At 45.1% G+C, this 20,919-nt stretch overlaps 1 protein-coding gene across 4 annotated transcripts in view; it reads left to right on the top strand.

Annotated features, from left to right (window-relative positions):
• Positions 1-20,357, top strand: part of LOC147109048 (ribosomal protein S6 kinase alpha-5) — a 259,573-nt gene extending 239,216 nt beyond the window's left edge. For 2 of the 4 annotated variants that reach the window (XM_086002616.1, XM_086002618.1), the window contains 5 exons: positions 9,145-9,336; positions 12,150-12,309; positions 13,510-13,673; positions 14,742-14,915; positions 15,575-20,357. In XM_086002616.1, the coding sequence (XP_085858742.1) occupies positions 9,145-9,336; positions 12,150-12,309; positions 13,510-13,673; positions 14,742-14,915; positions 15,575-15,679 (795 nt within the window). In that variant the 3' untranslated portion in view covers positions 15,680-20,357. Of the gene's footprint in view, positions 1-9,144; positions 9,337-12,149; positions 12,310-13,330; positions 13,464-13,509; positions 13,674-14,741 lie in introns of all 4 variants that reach the window. The other 2 variants (XM_086002617.1, XM_086002619.1) reach the window with 2 other exon arrangements.
• The last annotated feature ends 562 nt before the right edge of the window (positions 20,358-20,919 follow it).

Raw genomic sequence — 20,919 nt, forward strand, 5'->3', positions numbered from 1 at the left:
ACTTAACTATTTGACCATGCAGCCCTCACACTCCCTATCACTGTGATGCAATGACAACAACTTACAACACACAGGGAGGGCCCTTTGTCTCCTTCTAAGCATCTATGCCATGGATTCTCTACTCTCACTCCTTCATTCTCACTCAAACTCCACTTGTGTCCATCATTGCAGGAAAAGAGAGCCCACAATAAGAGGGAAAGAGCGAGGGTAGGAGGAGGGCCACCCTCAGTAGCCCAACTCACCACCTCGGAGGAGGCGGCCCTGGAAATCGCCGGTGTCAAGGACGATTCGCAAGTGGGGGACGGACAGACGGGTGCATCACAGCAAGCTGGTGACAGAATAGTTTGGCATCTCTCTCATTGACATTGCATGAGTGACTGATAATGATTCTGATGCTATAACAGATTGACTTATGATCATCTGCACAATTCAATGTGCATGCAACCTTTACCTCGCATCTCTAACTCTTTCCTTTACTCCCCCACAGGACTATCGACAGCCCCCATCCCCACTGTCCAGGAGGAACAGCCTGATCCTGAAGCCTCCTCAGAGGAAGCTGCAACTTCTGAGGGCGCAGCGTCAGCAGAATTCAGCGCACCCAGCACCAGCGCAGACACTCACACCTTGGTGGGACCTTCGCGAGATAGAGTAGTGTTGTCACCTGGTGTATCATAGCTCACAAGTGTGCATCAGCAGATAGTGGAGACGGGGACAGCAGTGGAGAGTCCTCGTCGGAGGGCACAGGACTCTGCCAGCTCGGCTCAGCTGCATGTCGACCCTGTGCCTCCGGGTCCATCCAGAAGGAGAGCGGTGCTGGAACTCCAGGAACAGGTGCAGGAGTCTCTGGCAGGTTTTGTCTCCAGGGTCGCTGCGCGTGTGGAGCGAATGGAGGAGTCCATTGCGAACATGAGCAGAGCCTTTGTGGAGGCATTGGCGCATGAACGCATCACCATGGAAAGGATGGCAACCTCCATGGAAAGCATGTCTACGGTAGAGGAGAGGATGGCTACGGCCATGGAGGAGCGAAGTCGCCAGAGTGTTGAAAACATGGTCATTGTTCAGAATAGACTGACATCTCTTGAGGAGCGATGGTCAGCTATTGAGCATAGAAACCTAACCTTCTTGGAAGTCCTCTGGCAGTAGGACTTCCACTGCAGAAACGGGACCTCATGTCCTCCCTGAAGTGCAGCAGGGTGCTGTCAAGCCACTTGCTAGCTCTGAAGTGGGGCTGACCCATGAGAGGGATGTTGGTGGCAGACAACAAGGAAGTGGGGGCTCCTCTCCAAGCGCACACGCCCATGCCACTGCAAAGCTCTCGGTCAGAGCCCCACCAGAGTCCCCACCCAACTGAGATGGGCATCTCAGCCCCTGTATAGCCATAGAAGCAGCAGACTGTTGCCAAGCCCTCACAGGCTCACAACCCCAGAGGACGGCCGCCAAAGCTGTCGAGACAGGAGCAGCAAGAAAGTGAGCAAGGGGCCTCCACATCTGCTGAAGCCACAGGGGAAGCACCACGTAGGAGCACGCATAAGAGGAAGATAAAGCACAAGTAGTCACTTGGGTGTTCTGTTGTATTGTTTTTTGACAAGCCATCCTTGTTATGATAAACAGATTTGATGGCAAACTGTTGAAGTTGTGGCCTGTGTCATCTCGCAAATGGGACTTCCACATTGAGGGCTTAGGGCGACTTGCAATTGCCAGTATGGTGGTCAGAGTGACAGGAATCCGCAGGTTCTTGTCCATTGTCGATGCTCTGGTAAGAAGGTGCGAGGCAAAGATGTTTGATTGTGCAGGCTAAGCAAATCTGGCCAACATGAGTGTGTCCCTTGCATCCCGGGCAACAATGTGGCCGCGCACTGACGCCTTCTGGCCTGTGCAGCTTCAGGTAGGTGAGCAGCAGCTTGGCGCTCCTGCTGTTGTTCATGGTTCTGCTGCTGCAGCGGCTGGTCTTCGTCCGAATCTGATGTCCAGGAGGAAAGGAAATAAATGGTTCCCATTTTTCTGGTATACGCCTCAGTTGAGGAAGCGCTCAGTCAAGGTGGGGAGAGGGGTTTCCCAGGAGGTCACACTGGAGATGGGTGTCAGGCTCCAAACTTCCACAACAATGAGTATGTCTGCTAAAAGTTCCCCCAGACCTGAGACAACAAAGTTCCGCCACCTGCAAATGATCATTGGTGAAAACTCCTTTTTAATGGTGGAGCTGCAGCTGTTGGTAAGCAATCCACTTGTGAGGCCGCCAGGATTAACTGGCGTGTTCCAGAGGAGATGTGCAGGACGGGGAAATGTGTTAAACATAGAAACATAGAAGATAGGAGCAGGAGTAGGCCATTCGGCCCCACGAGCCTGCTCCGCCATTCAATGCGATCATGGCTGATCATCCAAATTCAGTACCCTGTCCCTGCCTTCTCCTCATATCCCTTGATCCCTTTAGCCTTAAGAAATATATCTAACTCCTTCTTGAAAATATTTAATGAATTGGCCTCCACTGCCTTCTGTGGTAGAGAATTCCACAGGTTCACCACTCTCTGGGTGAAAAAATTCCTCACCTCTGTCCTAAATGGCTTACCCCTTATCCTTAGACTGTGACCCCTGGTTCTGGACTCCCTGGCCATTGGGAACATCCTTCCTGCATCTAGTCTGTCTAGTCCTGTTAGAATTTTATGTTTCAACGAGATCCCCTCTCATTCTTCTAAACTCCAGCGAGTATAAGCCCAGTCGACCCAATCTCTCCTCATACATCATTCCTGCCATCCCAGGTATCAGTCTGGTGAATCTTCACTGCACTCCCTCCATGGCAAGAACATCCTCAGATAAGGCGACCAAAACTTCACACAATACTCGAGGTGTGGTCTCACCAAGGCCCTGTACAACTGCAGCAAGACATCCTTGTTCCTGTACTCGAACCCTCTCGCTACGAAGGCCAACATACCATTTGCCTTCTTCACCGCCTGCTGTACCTGCATGCTTACCTTCAGTGACTGGTGCACAAGGACACCCAGGTCTCATTGCACTTCCCCTTCTCCCAATTTATTGCCGTTCAGATAATAATCTGCCGCCTTGTTTTTGCCACCAAAGTGGATAACCTCGCATTTATCCACATTATACTGCATCTGCCATGCTTCTGCCCAATCACCCAACCTGTCCAAATCATGCTGGAGTTTCTCGGCATCCTCCTCACAGCACACACGCCCACCCAACTTTGTGTCATCTGCAAACTTGGAGATATTACATCTAGTTCCCTTGTCTAGATCATTAATATATATTGTGAATAGCTAGCGTCCTAGGACCGATCCCTGCGGTACCCCACTAGTCACTGCCTGCCACTCGGAAAAAGACCCGTTTATTCCAACTCTTTGCTTCCTGTCTGCCAACCAGTTCTCTATCCAAGTCAGTACCTTGCCCCCAATCCCATGTGCCTTAACTTTACATGCTAATCTCTTGTGCGGGACCTTATCGAAAGCCTTCTGAAAGTCCAAATATACCACATCCACTGGTTCTCCCTTATCTATTTTCCCAGTTACATCCTCAAAAAATTCCAGTAGATTAGTCAAGTACGATTTACCTTTTGTAAATCCATGTTGACTTTGTCCGATCCTGTCACTGTTTTCCAAGTGTTCTGCTATTACATCTTTTATAATGGACTCTAGCATTTTCCCCACTACCGATGTCAGGCTTACCGGTCTATAATTCCCTGTTTTCTCTCTGCCACCTCTTTTGAATAGAGGGGTAACATTAGCTACCCTCCAATCCATGGGAACTGTTCCAGAGTCTTATCGAATTTTGGAAGATGACCAGTAATGCATCTACTATTTCTAGGGTCACTTCCTTAAGTACCCTAAGATGTAGATTATCAGGCCCTGGGGATTTATCGGCCTTCAATCCCGTCAATTTCCCTAACACCATTTCCCTACAAATACTGATTTCTTTCAGTTCCTCCCTCTCATTAGACCCTATGTTCCCCGACATCTCTGGAAGGTTATTTGTGTCCTCCTTTGTGAAGACAGAACCAAAGTATGTATTTAATTGGTCTGCCATTTCTTTATTCCCCATTATAAATTCCCCTGATTCTGACTGCAAGGGACCTACGCTTGACTTCACCAATCTTTTTCTCTTCACATATCTATAAACGTTTTTACAGTCAGTTTTTATGTTCCCTGCAAGCTTACTCTCATACTCTGTTTTCCACCTCTTAATTAATCCCTTTGTCCTCCTTTGCTGAATCCTAAACTGCTCCCAATCCTCAAGTTTACTGCTTTTTCTGGTCAATTTTTATGTCCTTGCCTTGGATCTTATGCTATCCCTAATTTCCCTTGTTAGCCACGGTTGAGTCACCTTTTTTGTTTTATTTTTATGCCAAACAGGGATGAACAAATTCTGTAGTTCATGCATGCGATCTTTGAATGTTTGCCATTGCCTATCCACCGTCAACCCTTTGAGTGACATTCCCCAACTCGCGCCTCGTACCATCGTAGTTTCCTTTATTTAAATTCAGGACCCTAGTCTCTGAGTCAACTACTTCATTCTCCATCTTAATGAAGAATTCGATCATATTATGATCGCTCCGACCCAAGGGGCCTCGCACAACAAGATTGTTAATTAATCCTTTCTCATTACATAATACCCAGTCTAAGATGGCCTAATCTCTAGTTGGTTCCTCGACATATTGGTCTAGGAAACCATCCCGTATACACTCTAGGAATTCCTCCTCCACAGTATTGTTACTAATTTGGTTAGCCCAATCTATGTGTAAATTAAAGTCACCCATGATAACTGCTGTGCCCTTATTGCACGCGTCTCTAATTTCCCGTTTAATGCCATCCCCAACCTCCGCATTACTGTTTGGGGGTCTGTATACCACTCCCACTAACATTTTTTGCCCCTTGGTATTTCTCAGTTCTACCCATACAGATTCCACATCATCAGAGCTAATATCCTTCCTTACAATTGTGTTAATCCCCAAGAAGGGTAGCAGGGATAAACCAGGGAATTACAGGCCAGTGAGCCTAACATCTGTGGTAGGGAAATTATTGGAAAAAATTCTGAGGGACAAAATTAGTCTCCACTTGGAGAGGCAAGGATTAATCGGGGATAGTCAGCATGGCTTTGTCAAGGGTAAATCATGTCTGACAAATCTGATTGAATTTTTCGAGGGGGTGACTAGGGGGGTGGATGAGGGAAATGCTGTGGATGTGGTTTACATGGACTTCAGTAAAGCTTTTGACAAAGTCCCGCATAGGAGACTGGTCAAGAAGGTAAGAGCCCATGGGATCCAGGGTGCCTTGGCGCGTTGGATCCTAAACTGGCTGAGTGGCAGGAGGCAGAGGGTGATGGTCGAAGGTTGCTTTTGTGACTGGAAGCCTGTGTCCAGTGGGGTACCTCAGGGATCGGTGCTGGGTCCCTTGTTGTTTGTGATCTACATAAATGATTTGGATGAGAATGTGAAAGGTATGATCAGTAAGTTCGCAGATGACACGAAAATTGGTGGGGTGGTAAATTGTGAGGAGGAAAGCCTCAGGCTACAGGACGATATAAACGGGTTGGTCAGATGGGCAGAAAAGTGGCAAATGGAATTTAACCCTGAAAAGTGCGAGGTGATGCATTTTGGACGGACAAATAAGGCAAGGGAATACACAATGAGTGGTAGGACCCTAGGAAGTACAGAGGGTCAGAGGGACCTTGGTGTACATGTACATAGATCCCTGAAGGCAGCGGAACAGGTAGATAAGGTGGTTAAAAAGGCATATGGGATACTTGCCTTCATTAGCCGAGGCATAGAATATAAGAGCAGGGAGGTTATGATGGAGCTGTACAAAACGCTGGTGAAGCCACAGCTGGAGTACTGTGTGCAGTTCTGGTTGCCTCACTATAGGAAGGATGTGATTGCTTTGGAGAGGGTGCAGAGAAGATTCACCAGGATGTTACCTGGGATGGAGCGCCTCAGCTATGAAGAGAGGCTGGACAGGCTGGGGTTGTTTTCCTTGGAGCAAAGAAGGCTGAGGGGGGACCTGATTGAGGTGTACAAAATGATGAGGGGCATAGATAGGGTAGATAAAGAGGAACTTTTCCCCTTAGTAGGGGGGTCAATAACAAGGGGGCATAGATTCAGGGTAAGGGGCAGGAGATTTAGAGGGGATTTGAGGAGGAACTTTTTCACCCAGAGGGTGGTTGGAATGTGGAACTCAATGCCAGAAAGGGTGGTAGAGGCAGGAACCCTCACAACATTCAAGAAGCATTTGGATGAGCACTTGAAATGCCATTGCATACGAGGCTATGGACCAAATGCTGGAAAATGGGATTAGACTGGACAGGGATGGATGGGCGGCGCAGACACGATGGGCCGAAGGGCCTCTTTCTGTGCTGTAAAACTCTATGACTCTTTAACCAGCAATGCTACCCCACCTCCTTTTCCTTTTTGCCTATCTTTCCTGAATATTGAATACCCCTGGATGTTGAGTTCCCAGCCTTGGTTACCCTGGAGCCATGTTTCCATAATCCCAATCATATCATATCCGTTTACCTCTATTTGCGCAGCTAAATCATCCACCTTATTAAGAATGCTCCTCGCATTAAGACACAAAGTCTTCAGGCTTGTTTTTTTAACACTCTTGGATCTTTTAGAATTATTATTTACTGTGGCCATGTTTGATTTAAACCCTTGATTTCTCTGACTGCCACCTTTGTTTTTCTCCTTCCTGTCTTTTGCTTCTATCCTTATTTCCCTTTCCTCTGTCTCCCTGCTCAGGTTCCCAACCCCCTGCCATTTTAGTTTAAACCCTCCCCCAGAGCACTAGCAAACACTCCCCCTAGGACATCGGTCCCGGTCCTGCCCAGGTGCAAACCGTCCGTTTTGTACTGGTCCCACCTCCCCCAGAACCAGTTCCAATGTCCCAGGAATTTGAATCCCTCCCCCTTGCACCATTCCTCTAGCCACGTATTCATCTGAAATATCCTTCTATTTCTACTCTGATTAGCACGTGGCACTGGTAGCAATCCTGAGATTACTACCTTTTGAGGTCCTATTTTTTAATTTACCTCCTAACTCCCTGTATTCAGCTTTTAGGACCCCATCCGGTTTTTTACCTATATCGTTGGTACCTATATGCACCACGACAACTGGCTGTTCACCCTCCAGAATGCCCTACAGCCGCTCTGAGACATCCTTGACCCTTGCACCAGGGAGGCAACATACCATCCTGGAGTCTCGTTTGCGGCCGCAGAAATGCCTATCTATTCCCCTTGCAATAGAATCCCCTATCACTATAGCTCTCCCACTCTTTTTCCCCCCATCCTGTGCAGCAGAACTGCCAGGAAGTTGGCGGCTGCTGCTGCCTTCCTCTGATAAGCCATCTCCCCTTCCAATATCCAAAGCGGTATATTTCTGAGGGCAAGCCTCTCAAATGGGATTATAGTGGCAATTAACTGATTGTTAAGGGTCTAGCCCGCCTCTTGGAGGTGGGATGGAAATGGGGTCTGAAACCCCTAATCTGGGAAAATTGCTCAGAGGTGGGCTGGAGGCGGTATTGGAGCCACCCGCCATTTTTTGCAATTTTAACACCTCACACGCCTCCAATCCCGCCTCCTCGAGCCTGGCAAAATCGAGCCCATACTCTTTCTTGCATTCTCTCCCTCTCTTGCACTCACACACTCGCATTTCTCTCGCGCACTCTCACTTTTATGCGCACTTTCTCACTCGTACTCTCGCTCGCTTTCTCTCACTCTTGCACGCATTTTCTCTCGCACACGCACGTAATAATTTGCCATTTATGGGGACGAGAGATTTTCAGGCAATCCGTTTACTTTGGTGCCCAGTTTCAGATGGTTGTACCTTGCCTTAGCTCTCTATACTGTTCCCCAGTGTTGGTCCACTGCCACTGTGGCCCTGTTTTTTAGAATGGGTCATATGTAGCCACTGCTCATTTTCTAATTTGGAGGAGAGCCACTGAGAGGAACCCAGAACTGAACTTGAACCCCTTTCAGTTTTTTTTTTACATGCCCTGCACACAGTTCTGCCAGATAAAGGCAACCTTTGAAGTAAAATACCTGACCCATATTGTACTGCTTCACTACATGTCTTGACATTGTTGTGCCAGTGATATGCACTTTTTTCTGCTGCTAAATACCACCGGTGTCGTGTTTAGATAAATTGCATAGTACTCTTTGGAGCAGGATTGAGAGAAGCCTTCCCAATTTTCGTCCTTTCAATTGACCGAGTCAGACCGGCAAACTCTCCCTAGAAGCGTTAGCTTTAGCACTTCTTAATATTCCTCTGTATTGAATGGGTTCAGTCATACATTGTTATATGTCTTGTGCATTTTTGCTGCGTGTGTCAGTACCTATACTGCGTGTTTTTGTCAGAGTCTTTTCAAAGATCTTCACGTACAAGAGAATTGTGATGTGGGCTACACTGTGGCTCAATGACCACCCTCTAGCATTGATAAAACAATACCTCTCATTGTGAATTCAACTGAGAAGTGGCAAAGTTATTCTTAATAATCCAGCAAGTCACTCTGTATCAGAAAGCGCAAATAGATTAACCTTTCGGGTGTGACCTCCTTTGACAGCTGGAGTGGGGGGTGATCCCTGCTTCAGCTGAAAAGTGTGAGTGGAGCTCTCAAGCGAGCTTCCCAGTAGACTTTTGTGTGTGGCTGTGCATGTACAGTCTGTTGTAAATGCATAGCTCAAGCTATGGTAGGGGGGCATGCTGTATGCTGAAGCATTGAGAAATGCAATGTGACGAGAGGGCCGATGCTAAATAATTGCCAATATTCAGCTCCATTTGGCCGTTTGCTCCAGTAAATTAAACTGATCATGTTCGTGTGGTGAACGTAAATGGGGTATGAATCCGATTTATCCATTTACATTTCGTTCTCTGAGGTGAGCAACTGCTTGTAATTTGATTTTGAATCAGAAACCACTGATGTAATTGGTATTTTTAGTTTGCTGTGTCAGCTTTTATGAAAACAAAAAATTATCCTCATTTGCAGATAATAATCTAATAAAAGAATGCTACATTTTGCAGGAACATGCTATAAAAAGGCTATCTTGGTTCAGTGCTTCACAGAACGTTTTGTAGCTATTGGGTGACAAAATTTAATAGTCGTTTCCATTTTCTACCCCCCCCCCCACTTGCCCTTTCTTCTGTAGAATTTGTTATACGCTGATGATAGTGACAGCATGGAAATTAAAGTCATAGATTTTGGGTTTGCGCGATTGAAACCTCCTGATAATCAGCCATTGAAGACGCCGTGCTTTACGCTGCATTACGCAGCTCCCGAGCTACTGAAGGATGATGGTTACGATGAATCCTGCGATCTGTGGAGTTTGGGTGTCATCCTGGTAAGTTGGTGGAGTGGTAGAGGTCGATATCCCAGGGCAGCTAGTTGCTCATTGATCTCTTTACAACCCACTCATGATCAGAAACATCGAATCATGGAACTTTACAGCACAGAAGGAGGCCATTCAGCCCATCGTGTCTGTACTGGCTCCCTGATCGAGTTATCCACTTATTCCATTTCCCCTTGACCTTTCCTTTTAAATTCTATTATGGATTTTGCATCCACCACTGTTTGTGGTAGGGCATTCCATGTCCCAGTAATCCTCTGTGTAACAAAAAAATTCTCCGAACTCTCCCTTCATTTTTTGTAATAATCTTAAATTTATGCCTCTGCACTTGTTTAAAACCTGTAATATCTCTTAACTTTTTCCAGGTCTGACAAAAGGTCATCAACCTGAAATGTTAACTCTGTTTCACTCTCCACGGATGCTGCCTGATCTAGAAAATAAAATAGGAGCAGGAGTAGGCCATTCGGCCCTTCGAGCCTGCTCCACCATTCAATACGATCATGGCTGATCCTCTATCTTAATACCATATTCCCACGCTCTCCCCATACCCCTTGATGCCTTTTGTGTTTAGAAATCTATCTCCTTAAATATATTCAATGACTTGTCCTCCACAGCCTTCTGTGGTAGAGAATTTCACAGGTTCACCACCCTCTCTCTGAGTGAAGAAATTTCTCCTCATCTCAGCCCTAAATGTCCTACCCCGTATCCTGAGACTGTGACCCCAAATTCTAGATCCCCCAGCCAGGGGAAACATACTCCCTGCATCCAGTCTGTCTAGCCCTGTCAGAATTTTATACGTTTCAATGAGATACCCTCTCATTCTTCTAAACTCTAGTGAATACAGGCCTAGTCGACCCAATCTTTCCTCATACGACAGTCCTGCCATCCCAGGAATCAGTCTGGTGAACCTTTGCTGCTCTCCCTCTATGGCAAGTATATCCTTTCTTAGGTAAGAAGACCAAAACTGTACACAGTACTCCAGGTGTGGTCTCACCAAGGCCCTGTATAATTGTAGTAAGACATCCTTGCTCCTGTATGCAAATCCTCTTGCAATGAAGACCAACATATCATTTGCCTTCCTAACTGCTTGCTGCACCTGCATGTTTGCTTTCAGTGACTGGTGTACAAGGACACCCAGGTCCCTTTGTACATGAACATTTCCCAATCTATCACCATTTAAATAATACTCTGCCTTTCTGTTTTTCCTACCAAAGTGGATAACTTCATATTTATCCATGTTATACTGCATCTGCCATGTATTTGCCCACTCACTCAACTTGTCTAAATCGCCTTGAAGCCTCTTTGCATCCTCCTCACAACTCTCAATCCCACCAAGTTTCATGTCATCAGCAAACTTGGAAATATTACATTTGGTTCCCTCATCCAAATCATTGATATATATTGTGAATAGCTGGGGCCCAAGCACTGATCCCTGCAGTACCCTACTAGTCACCGCCTGCCACCCTGAAAAAGACCCATTTATTCCTACTCTCTGTTTCCTGTCTGTTAACCAATTTTCAATCCATGCCAGTATATTACCCCCAATCCCATGTGCTTTAATTTTGCACACTAACCTCTTATGTGGGACTTTATCAAAGGCCTTCTGAAAATCCAAATACACCACATCCACTGGTTCTCCCTTATCTATTCTACCAGTTACATCCTCAAAAAAACTCCAGTAGGTTTGTCAAACATGATTTCCCTTTCATAAATCCATGTTGACTTTGTCTAATCCCATAGATATTTTCTAAGTATCCTTTTATCACATCCTTTATAATAGACTCTAGCATTTTCCCTACTACTGATGTTAGGCTAACCGGTCTGTAGTTCCCTGTTTTCTCTCTCCCTCCTTTTTTAAATGCTAAGTATTTCCAGCATTTTCTGCTTTTATTTTAAATTTATGCCCTCTATTTACCAGCAGTGGGAATATTTACTTTATCATAACTCCTCGTAATATTGTATAGTAATTTCTTGAAAGTTGATTTACTACTTGGCTAAAAAAATAATCGGGCCCCGAAATTACTGAGGCTGGAAAGGGCTTGGGTGAGGAATTTGGGGTGGAACCGAGAACCACCAGAGCTTCACCCCTTCTCAGCCCCATCATAAATTCTTTGGGGCAATCTCCATAATACACCTATTAAATTGCCAGACCAGTTTCAGCTATGCAGTCAGTCACAGAGCAGTGCCGAAACTGGCATGAGGGAACACAAAGGAGCTTTTCAATTCCCCACCCCCTCCCCTTCCCTCCAAGAACACTGCATGACAGCAAACGCTGTGGCACGGTGCTGCAGTGAAATTCCTTCCCCTCCCCCAAAAAAAGCCTGATCAGGTGGGCACCCCAGATATGCTGGAAATGGAATAGGTGCTAACTCAGAACATTTGAATTACCCTGACTCTGGGATTTCCAAAAGGGTTACGGATGTCAGCAGGGTGTGGGGGTTGGTGGAAGTTCCACTCTGTACTAGATCAGCTCTTTCTCTGCTCTGCCCCCCACCCCATCTCTCCAGGAATTTTGGGGCCTTAATCTCTAGTTTTAATAGTTTGCGGGGTGGGTTGGGGGATGGGGAGAATCTCCACTCCACAAAGCTGATGTTGGGGTTCCTGGATGATCTCATTTGTGGGAGGGCCCACTGTTTAAAGTCAAAGCATTTAATGCACACCCTACTTATTTGAAAAAAAAAAATTGGTGATTTGCACAAAAATATTATCATGGACCCAGATACATAGGTTGTGGCTAAGCAAATAATTTCCCTTTCAGGGTTTAAACTCGGTGCGTTTTCATTTCTGTCGTCTGTTCCCTCTGGCAGTATACCATGTTATCGGGGAAAGTTCCATTCCAGTGTGAGGAAAAGACATTGACCTCCACCAGCGCAGAAGAAATCATGAGGAAAATAAAACAAGGGGACTTCTCTTTCGAAGGAGAAGCCTGGAGAAACGTCTCGCAAGAGGCCAAGGAATTGATACAAGGTAATAGGCAGTGACTGGATTTTCCCACCCAGGGCCAATTGTAGCATCCTCCTCCCCCCCCCCCCCCCCCACCCTCACTGCTTCAGCCGCTGTTGAAGTTAGATTCTGGCCTTTCATTTTAATATAAACATAGCGACGGTAAAGTGAACAGCTCCTGAAACTCCAGCCTGATGCTTCCTTTTCTAAAACGTCACTGTGGCAAAACGCTCAGTGAAAATAACAAAGCGCGGTTATTGCGTCAAAAGACCAGAACCCCTGGTCCTAGTCGGCCTGAGCTCCAGTGCCTCCCTGCTCTTCAACACTTTGCTCCTTTTCCTTTTCCTTCGCCTCCAGCCGCTGTTATTATGTTCATAAATAAATAGACGTTTTCATTATGAACAGCTAGCTTGAGCTAGTCATTTATTCAGCCATGTGGACTAGTGTACAGGCATCCATCTTGACTACTGCCTTGTGGGTAGCCCACTACTAAACATACAGCTCCACCTAGTGTACCATTCTAGAATGACATGTTACTGATCATTACAGCCGCCAGTAAGGATCCTAGGGCAGGCTCTCGGTTCTGATAGCCACAGCCCCCATTGCAATGAGCAGAACCGCTCCAGGTGCCTCCTTGCAGATGAAGTCAGCAGAGCCCCCTTCATCCGAGCTATAAAGGTGACCTGATCTGCTCAGGGGACAGATCGGGCTCTCGTGGAACCAATACCTCAGCGTGTGGCAATTCTTTCTGGGGGGTGGGGGTGTGGAGGAGAGGAAGAGAAAATTGTTTCACAGGTTTTGTGTTAAAAGCATAGGTGTCTAAATTTGGCCATTTTCCTGTATTTTTACAAAGTGCTGTAGTTTTCATTGTTTGTGGCCAAACAGGATCCTTTTAGTATTCATTTAAATCTTCAAAAGTTGTGAATAAACAGCATCTGAAAGGAGAAAAGGCACAGGGTCTGTACTCCAAACACTAACCCTGCCATTCACCAGATGCTGAGTGAGACCTGTTGTGCCTTGCCAGTATTTTCTGTGTTTATTTCAGATTTCCAGCAGTCCCAGTTTCTCTCTTTGTCGCTTACGAGAAACCTGCATCTGGGGAAGATTATCCGAGGGATACCACTCCAGCTGAAGGGAGGGGTGGAGTTACACTGACAGAAGACCTGTAAAACTAGAAGGTAAAATATCTGCAGTACTGTAATACTTCGCATTTTTCACTTGTAGGACTCCTAACCGTTGATCCAAATAAACGGATTAAAATGTCGAGCCTGCGTTTCAATGAATGGCTTCAGGACAGCAGTCAGTTATCATCCAACCCACTTATGACTCCAGACATTCTTGGTTCTTCGGGTGTTTCTGTCCACACGTATGTCAAGGCAACCTTTCACGTAAGGAAACTCATTCCGTTTTCCCTTTAATTGTGATTGTTCTTTGGCTACAACAACCTGCATTTACATGGTGCCTTTAAAGAAAGAAAGCTCAGCTCAGGACATTGGGAAAAAAAGAGAGACTTGCACATATATAGCGCCTTTCACGACCTGAGGACGTCCCAAAGCGCTTTACAGCCAATGAAGTACTTTTTGAAGTGCAGTCACTGTTGTAATATAGGAAACGCAGCAGCCAATTAGCGCACAACAAGCTCCCACAAACAGCAGTATGTTAATGACCAGATAATTTGTTTTTAGTGAAGTTGATTGAGGGATAAATATTGGCCAGGACACCGGGGATAGCTCCCCTGCTCCTCTTCGAAATAGTGCCATGGGATCTTTTATGTCCACTTGAGAGAGCAGACAGGGCCTCTGTTTAACATCTCATTCGAAAGACAGCACCTCCGACTGCACTCCCTCAGTACTGCACTGGGAGTGTCAGCCTAGATTATGTCCTCCAGTCTCTGGAGTGGAATATAGGAATTGACTGAGCCTGATGTGGGCATTGCAGAAACCAGACTGAAGCGATTTAAGCAAGGAGCCTGTGCTTGCTGACCTACATTGGCTCCCGGTCCAGCAACGTCTTGATTTTATAAGTCTCATCTTTGTGTTCAAATCCCTCCATGGTCTCGCCCCTCCCTGTCTCTGTAACCTCCTCCAGCCCGACAACCCTCCGAGAACGCCATGTTCCTCCAATTCTGGCTTCTGGCACATCTGCAGTTTCCTTCAGCCCTCCATTGGCAGCCGTGCCTTCACCTGCTGAGGCCCCAAGCACTGGAATTTCCTCCATAAACCTCTCTACTCTCTCCTCCTTTTAAAACCTACCTCATTGACTAAGCTTTTGGTCATGTCCTAATATCTCTCAGTGCCTCGGTGTCAAAATTTTGTCTGATAATGGTCCTGTGGAGTGCCTTGGGACGTTTTACGATGTTGAAGGCGCTATATAAGTGCACATTATTGTTGTTGTACTTGTTTATGACATGGATGATAAAATGAATTCTGCCCGTTTGTTTTTTGACCTCCGCGCAGGCCTTCAACAAATGCAAGAGGGAAGGCTTTTGCCTTCAGAACGTGGACAAGGCGCCGCTGGCAAAAAGACGCAAGATGAAGAAGACCAGCACCAGCACTGAGACGCGGAGCAGCTCCAGTGAAAGTTCCCACTCCTCCTCCTCTCAGTCCCACAGCAAAACCACACCAACCGAGGTGCTACAGCCCAACAACCCAGCGGACAGCAGTAACCCGGACAGTATCTTTCAGTTCTCCGATTAAGCTGCTACAGTCCCTCTTTCACAATTTAAAAAAAGTCACGCTCATACTTTTTTATCATATACTTGACTTGACCCTTTGAGGACCACAAGTTGCATTGAAATATTAAATGGTTCCGTACTTTCCTCCAGTATCGATTGACTGGTTTTCTCTGGGGAATCCAAAACTAGGGGCCATAAATATAAGATAGTCACTAATAAACCAGTAATGAATTCAGGAGAAACTTCTTTACCCAGAGAGTGGTTAGAATGTGGAACTCACTACTACAGGGAGTGGTTGAGGTGAATAGCATCGATGTATTTAAGAGGAGGCTGGATAAACACATGAGGGAGAAAGGAGTAGAAGGGTATGCTGATAGGGTGAGATGAAGTAGGGTGGGAGGAGGCTCGTGTGAAGCATAAACACCAGCACTGACCAGTTGGGTTGAATGGCCTGTTTCTGTGCTGTAATTTCTACGTAATATTATGTCTATTGGAAGAGGATAGAAAAAGGACAGAATAACCAATTTAAAAATATATATATTCTGGGGAAAATAAAACTCCACAGTCTGGCACTCAAAGTCCTTTTAGTTACTTTTCTGTGTTTTTTTTTTAAAGTGTGAAAGAATGGCTGCAGTACACAAACGCTATCGGGTGCACTTTTCAAAGAACATTCGCACATATTTCTGTCCCGCAGGTCCTACCAGGTACGAAGTAAGATGAAAGCGCTGTGCTACCTTTGTCTAAAAGACTGTATCAAACATAAGAAATTTACTGTACAAACAGAGCTACGACGGACACAACATATGCAACAGAGATGTGCAGTCGGCTCAGATTTCTCATGTTAATCACCTACACTGTGCAGCTTTATAACCGTCACCGTTTTGTTTTAAAAAAAAAATTCAGACATTTAATTTGTATTCCGCCGTGGTCCTGCTCCAGTGTGGCGGCATACAGGAATCGCGCTCAGCTGCCTTTTCTATGTGATGGGATCGCGGTTCCCCTGCCCCCCACCCCACACCCTCCGAGGCACCTGGCAGGTGACGCGTTTTGCTCCGAGGGATGGAGGCCTCGGGATCATGTTGTCTGCCCGTTCCCTTAGGTGCTGACTGCTTCCTGGTGATGCAGTGGTAGCGTCTGAAGAGGAAATCTGTATTCCAAAGGGGGGAGAAAATTTCCCCCTCAAAATGTACCTATGTCACCAATTCTGACTTCTGCAGGATTTTTTTTTCAAGCGAAGCATGAAGTAAGTGACCCATATGGGAAATCTGAGTCTTAAGACGACCTTAAATATATATGTTCTATTTTTAGGGGGCCATATGGGGAATTTGCTTATACATTGAAACAAAGGCTAATTGATAGTAATGTGTGCTCCGTATGCCACGTACTTTGTTATTTATGTATTCTTTGGCATGTAGTCTGTTTATTTTTTTGCATGGGTGGTAATCGTGTAGAAAACCTGTTAGTACAAGTTTAAAGAATTGTGTTGCAACCATTAATTTAACTAGTATGGCGTCACAGCCAACAATTTGACATCTTTGATTTTTTTTCGTAGTTGTGTTTTTTGCGTGACCGGTAACTAGGTAGCTGAGTGGCGCAGATTAATACAATTAATGCAAGAAATCCGGATTGTGTAGCTCTGCGCGATGTTTACTCCCTGTTTACGCAGCGGAGACTCTTAGAAGAAGTGCAGGTTCCAGTTGGGTGGAATCGCATCGTTTTTTTTTGCCAGGCTGCGCTAGTAAAGTGCAGCTGCGGTGTTAACGAAACATCGTGATAATGGTGACCCATAGGAATCCAAGGGAATGGAAAGAAAGTGACTCTGCCTGGCCTGCAGAGGTTGCTGGTGGATATTGTTGCTCCTATATGGTAGAAGGTAACATGCCTTCAAAAACTCGCTGAATTTGTCAACTGCAGGAAAGGAGTGGCTTTTAGTTAAGTTTCAATTTCCCATTTTTGGTTCTTCCATTGGTAGATTTTACACCCTGCGAAGAAGTGCTGAATGTAAAGGGGTGGGGGAAGCAAAATACTGCAGATGCTGGAAATCTGAAATATAAACCGCACGTGCTAGAAACATTCAGCGGGTCAGGCCACTTCAGTGGAGAGAGAAACCGAGCGTTAACGTTTCGGGTCGATGACCTATCGGGCGACCTGAAACGTTAACCCCATGTTTCTCCCTCAACAGATTCTGCCTGCGTGCTGAGTGTTTCCAGCATTTCCTGCTTTTATTATTCAAAGCTTCCTTTGTCAGTCGTAAAGATGCAGGGAATGTAAAAAGATTTATAAATGGTCTTGGTATTCATGAGTTTTTGAAAGCCAGTTGTCTCTGACTACTTTTATGTGAATAGGAAACTTATAAGCTTTCAGCACCCAGTGTTTTATTGAAAAGAAAACTTGATCTTCATGATCAACAACCTTTTGACCAAATAAAGGGCCAAGTAACTTTTTATACCAGTATAACCTAGCCCAATAGTTGTCTTTTTCTTTTTTAAAAAAAAAAGCACAAATCTTTGTGCTTCAGTTGATTGATTGGCGACTACATGCATTTGTTTGCATCCTGTCTCAGTTGAGGGCTAGAGGAGCATTGAAGGCCAGATCTGGCTTGGAGTTGGAGCTGGAGACTGCTGACATAATTGACCCCAAATTTCCTGGATTGCACTTGTGCAGAAATGACGCCGAACTTCACACCAGTTTCTACGCCGATCCTGCCGATGGGAAATTGCGCTGAAATTTCCTCCGGAGATCATTTGCTCTACAACTGGCGTAAAGCAAGCGCAAGTGCTGCACCGACTATAGGTGCGCTAGCGAGTGGGCTGCTGTCTTCTGCGATGTTCCAACGTAAAACTGGTTGGAACGGGTTACGTGCAAATTTCCTCAGGAAAATAATGCGACGCCACTCATGTGTCGCAGCTGTGCCAGAACTTTCCAGGAAGTTGCGGACCATTGTGATTGCATTCTCTGGTGTTACATGGTGCTGGGCATGTTGCACTGCAGAGTGGTGTATTTCTACATTGTGTATATGTTAATCCTGCACTCCCAGACAGTATCTGGGGAGAGGAAGTTCATTTTTAAATGCCTCTCAATACTGAGCTTGCTTTTTTTTTCTTGACATTCATGAGACTTGCTCAGCCTAGGAATTTGCTAAGTTTATAGGAACTCTCGACCTCCGTATTGAGCATGTGCAAGGTGCTGTAATGTGGGGGAGTGGGCGTCAGATCATTGGATTTTTGAATGTTTGGTGCACGGTTCAGACTGAAATCTACAGTCTCTTCTAAATGCTATTTTCGTAGTGAATTCAACATCTCCAGTGGGACTTTGTAAATATTAACTTAAGCTACTGAGCAGGTTGAGGTGTTGATTTTTTTCGCGTCTCGGTTAAATGGAGCTGATAGTTTGAAAGAGCTGCAGATCTTCAGTCTGGGTGAAACTTGCTGTTTGAAATTACATTTCTGCAGAGCTGTGCACACCTCACTGCAGAACAATTCAGAGCTTTTTCTCCTTACAGATTTACACTGTTGAGGAAGTCGCGCATGCATAACAACAGATTATACTGAACATATGTGTTTTTGCATACAATTTTTAACCCTGTGTAATACTGACTTTTACAGTCAACTTAAAAAATTGAAATCTGAATATCTTTGTTGCAGGGCACTGCCACGTTGCTATATTTATTAGGTATTTAAAGAATTTTAATGAGGGAAAATAATTTAAAAACACTGAAGAGTTTAATGCAACTTTCTAGCGACTTGTACTAACTTTTAAAAGTTGGTAGCTTTATTCAGGTGAGTCAGTGAAAGCTTTTAAGATTTTTTAGAACTTTAAAGTCAACTTGTTTAAATGGCAACTCCTTAAAGGAGGTTGGCAAATTGCATATTTTTAAGAGAATTTAATTGTGGTTTTGTTGTGTGTGGTGAGAATTGTCCCACTGTGCAAATGTGCTATGAAATTGATGCAATTTAATATATATATATTTACAACAAAAAAGTTTCAATAAACAGTGTTGCAGATCATTTGAAATCCCCTCCAAGGGGAGCATGCCCCATACAAGGATTATACTTTATTTACACTTACAGGAAAATAGCATTCATTTTTTTCCTTGGGACATTTTTGCTGTAAAAAAAAAATAATAATAAATCGAAGCGTTCAAGGTTGTTGTCTAAAGGAATAAAATAACATCTGCAGCAAACATAACTTAAGCAACTAAAGGGTAGAAGTTCCAATTGGTGTAATTCTTGTACAAATCCATCTAACTGTAGGAAGTTTACAGCACAGGAAGAGGCCCTTCAGCCCATCATTCTTGTGTTGGCTCTTGCTAGAGTAATCCAAAACGTAACCCACTGCTCCATACCCCCGCCACCACCCTAACCCCCCACAGCCTTGTATATTCCTGCTTGAAATATTTATCCATTTTTCCCTTAAAAGGTGCAATGGCCTCTGCCTGAACCACTTCATTTCTATGCACCACCAATCCTTGGCATAAAGACACTTCTCCTCACTGACTTAGTGATTATTTTACATTGATGGCCCCTCGTCACTGACTCCTCAACCAGAGGAAATTGTCTTTCCCTATTAACCCTATCAAAACACTTCATAATTTTAAACGCCTCTAATTAAATCTCCACTTGGCCTCCTCTACTCCAGTGGGAATATTCCTGGTATCTCAAGTGAGCACACTAGCGCCGAGTTTCTCTCTGTGCTGTTTTAATGCAGGCTCTAACCTGGCTTTTTTAAATGGGTTACCACCTGCGTTAAAACAGCAGAGAGAGGAATTCGGTATGGCTGCGTTAAGTGTTTGTGTAAGAACAGCGTACCGTGCATTTTCTAGCCTCAAAAGATAACATCTGATTGGAGGAACCTCAACTTGTTGTGATTATTTTTTTAAAGGGATGCAGATTATACAGTTACCAGATACCTGTTTGGTTTTTTTTTGGAAACTGATACTTATTCCCTGCAGGCTTCCCTATCAGAGCTGGAAATTAGGGGGACTGTTTGATGAGAGGTGTCCCTGCTTCGTGACAAAACAAACACAGGTTCGCTATCACTCTACAAACCTACAGGGAAAGGGGGCGAAAGCTAGCCATGCAAACTTTGTGGCATTCTGGAGGCACTTTGTTTGAAATTAATTGATACATTTGTTATTTATAAGTATAATATAGTTGTCAGAAGTCTCTTTGGAGTAGTGGTATGACCCCTGCCTCAAATGCCAGGGCAGTGTGATACTTAAAGCTGACAACCTTCTCTTGCCTCTTTTCTGGTGACCGATTTTCTTTTATGATGTGGAGATGCCGGTGTTGGACTGGGGTGGACAATTGTGAGAAGTCACACAACACCAGGTTATAGTCCAACAGCTTTATTTGAAATCACAAGCTTTTGGAGCGCTGCTCCTTCGTCGGGTGAAGTGAAGAGATGCATATAGGCACAGCATATATAGTCAGAGAACACTGCCAGATGTTTACAGGTAATCTCTTTAACTGCCCTTTATCGCACCTCAGCTGAGAGATAATCACAGCAATCAAAGGTGTGGATGGTTTCCAAGGCGGCCTTCGAGACACGACAACGCAAAATCGTCGAGCAGAAACTGATAGCCAAGTTCTGCACTCATGAGGACGGCCTCAACCGGGATCTTGGGTTCATGTCACACTACATGTAACCCCACCTGACGTAGAGTCATCCAGACTCGAGTCGTCGTTGGCTTGTTCTCTCTACACAGATGCGGCCGGACCTGCTGTGATTTCCAGCAAAAATAAAAAATAAAAATTTTTAATATTGTTTTTTGTTTTTCATACAGACCCCAGCATCTGCAACATTTGACCCCTTGTGACCCCACCTCATTGTTCATTGATTTAATGTTTTCCTGACTGACCTGTTTGGACACCATCCACACCTTTGATTGCTGTGATTATCTCTCTGCCGAGGTGTGATAAAGGGCAGTTAGAAAGATTACCTGTAATCATCTGGCAGTG

Source organism: Somniosus microcephalus, chromosome 12 (assembly GCF_052327205.1).
Source record: "Somniosus microcephalus isolate GS21.2 chromosome 12, FLI_Smic_1.0, whole genome shotgun sequence".
NCBI lineage: Eukaryota > Metazoa > Chordata > Chondrichthyes > Squaliformes > Somniosidae > Somniosus > Somniosus microcephalus.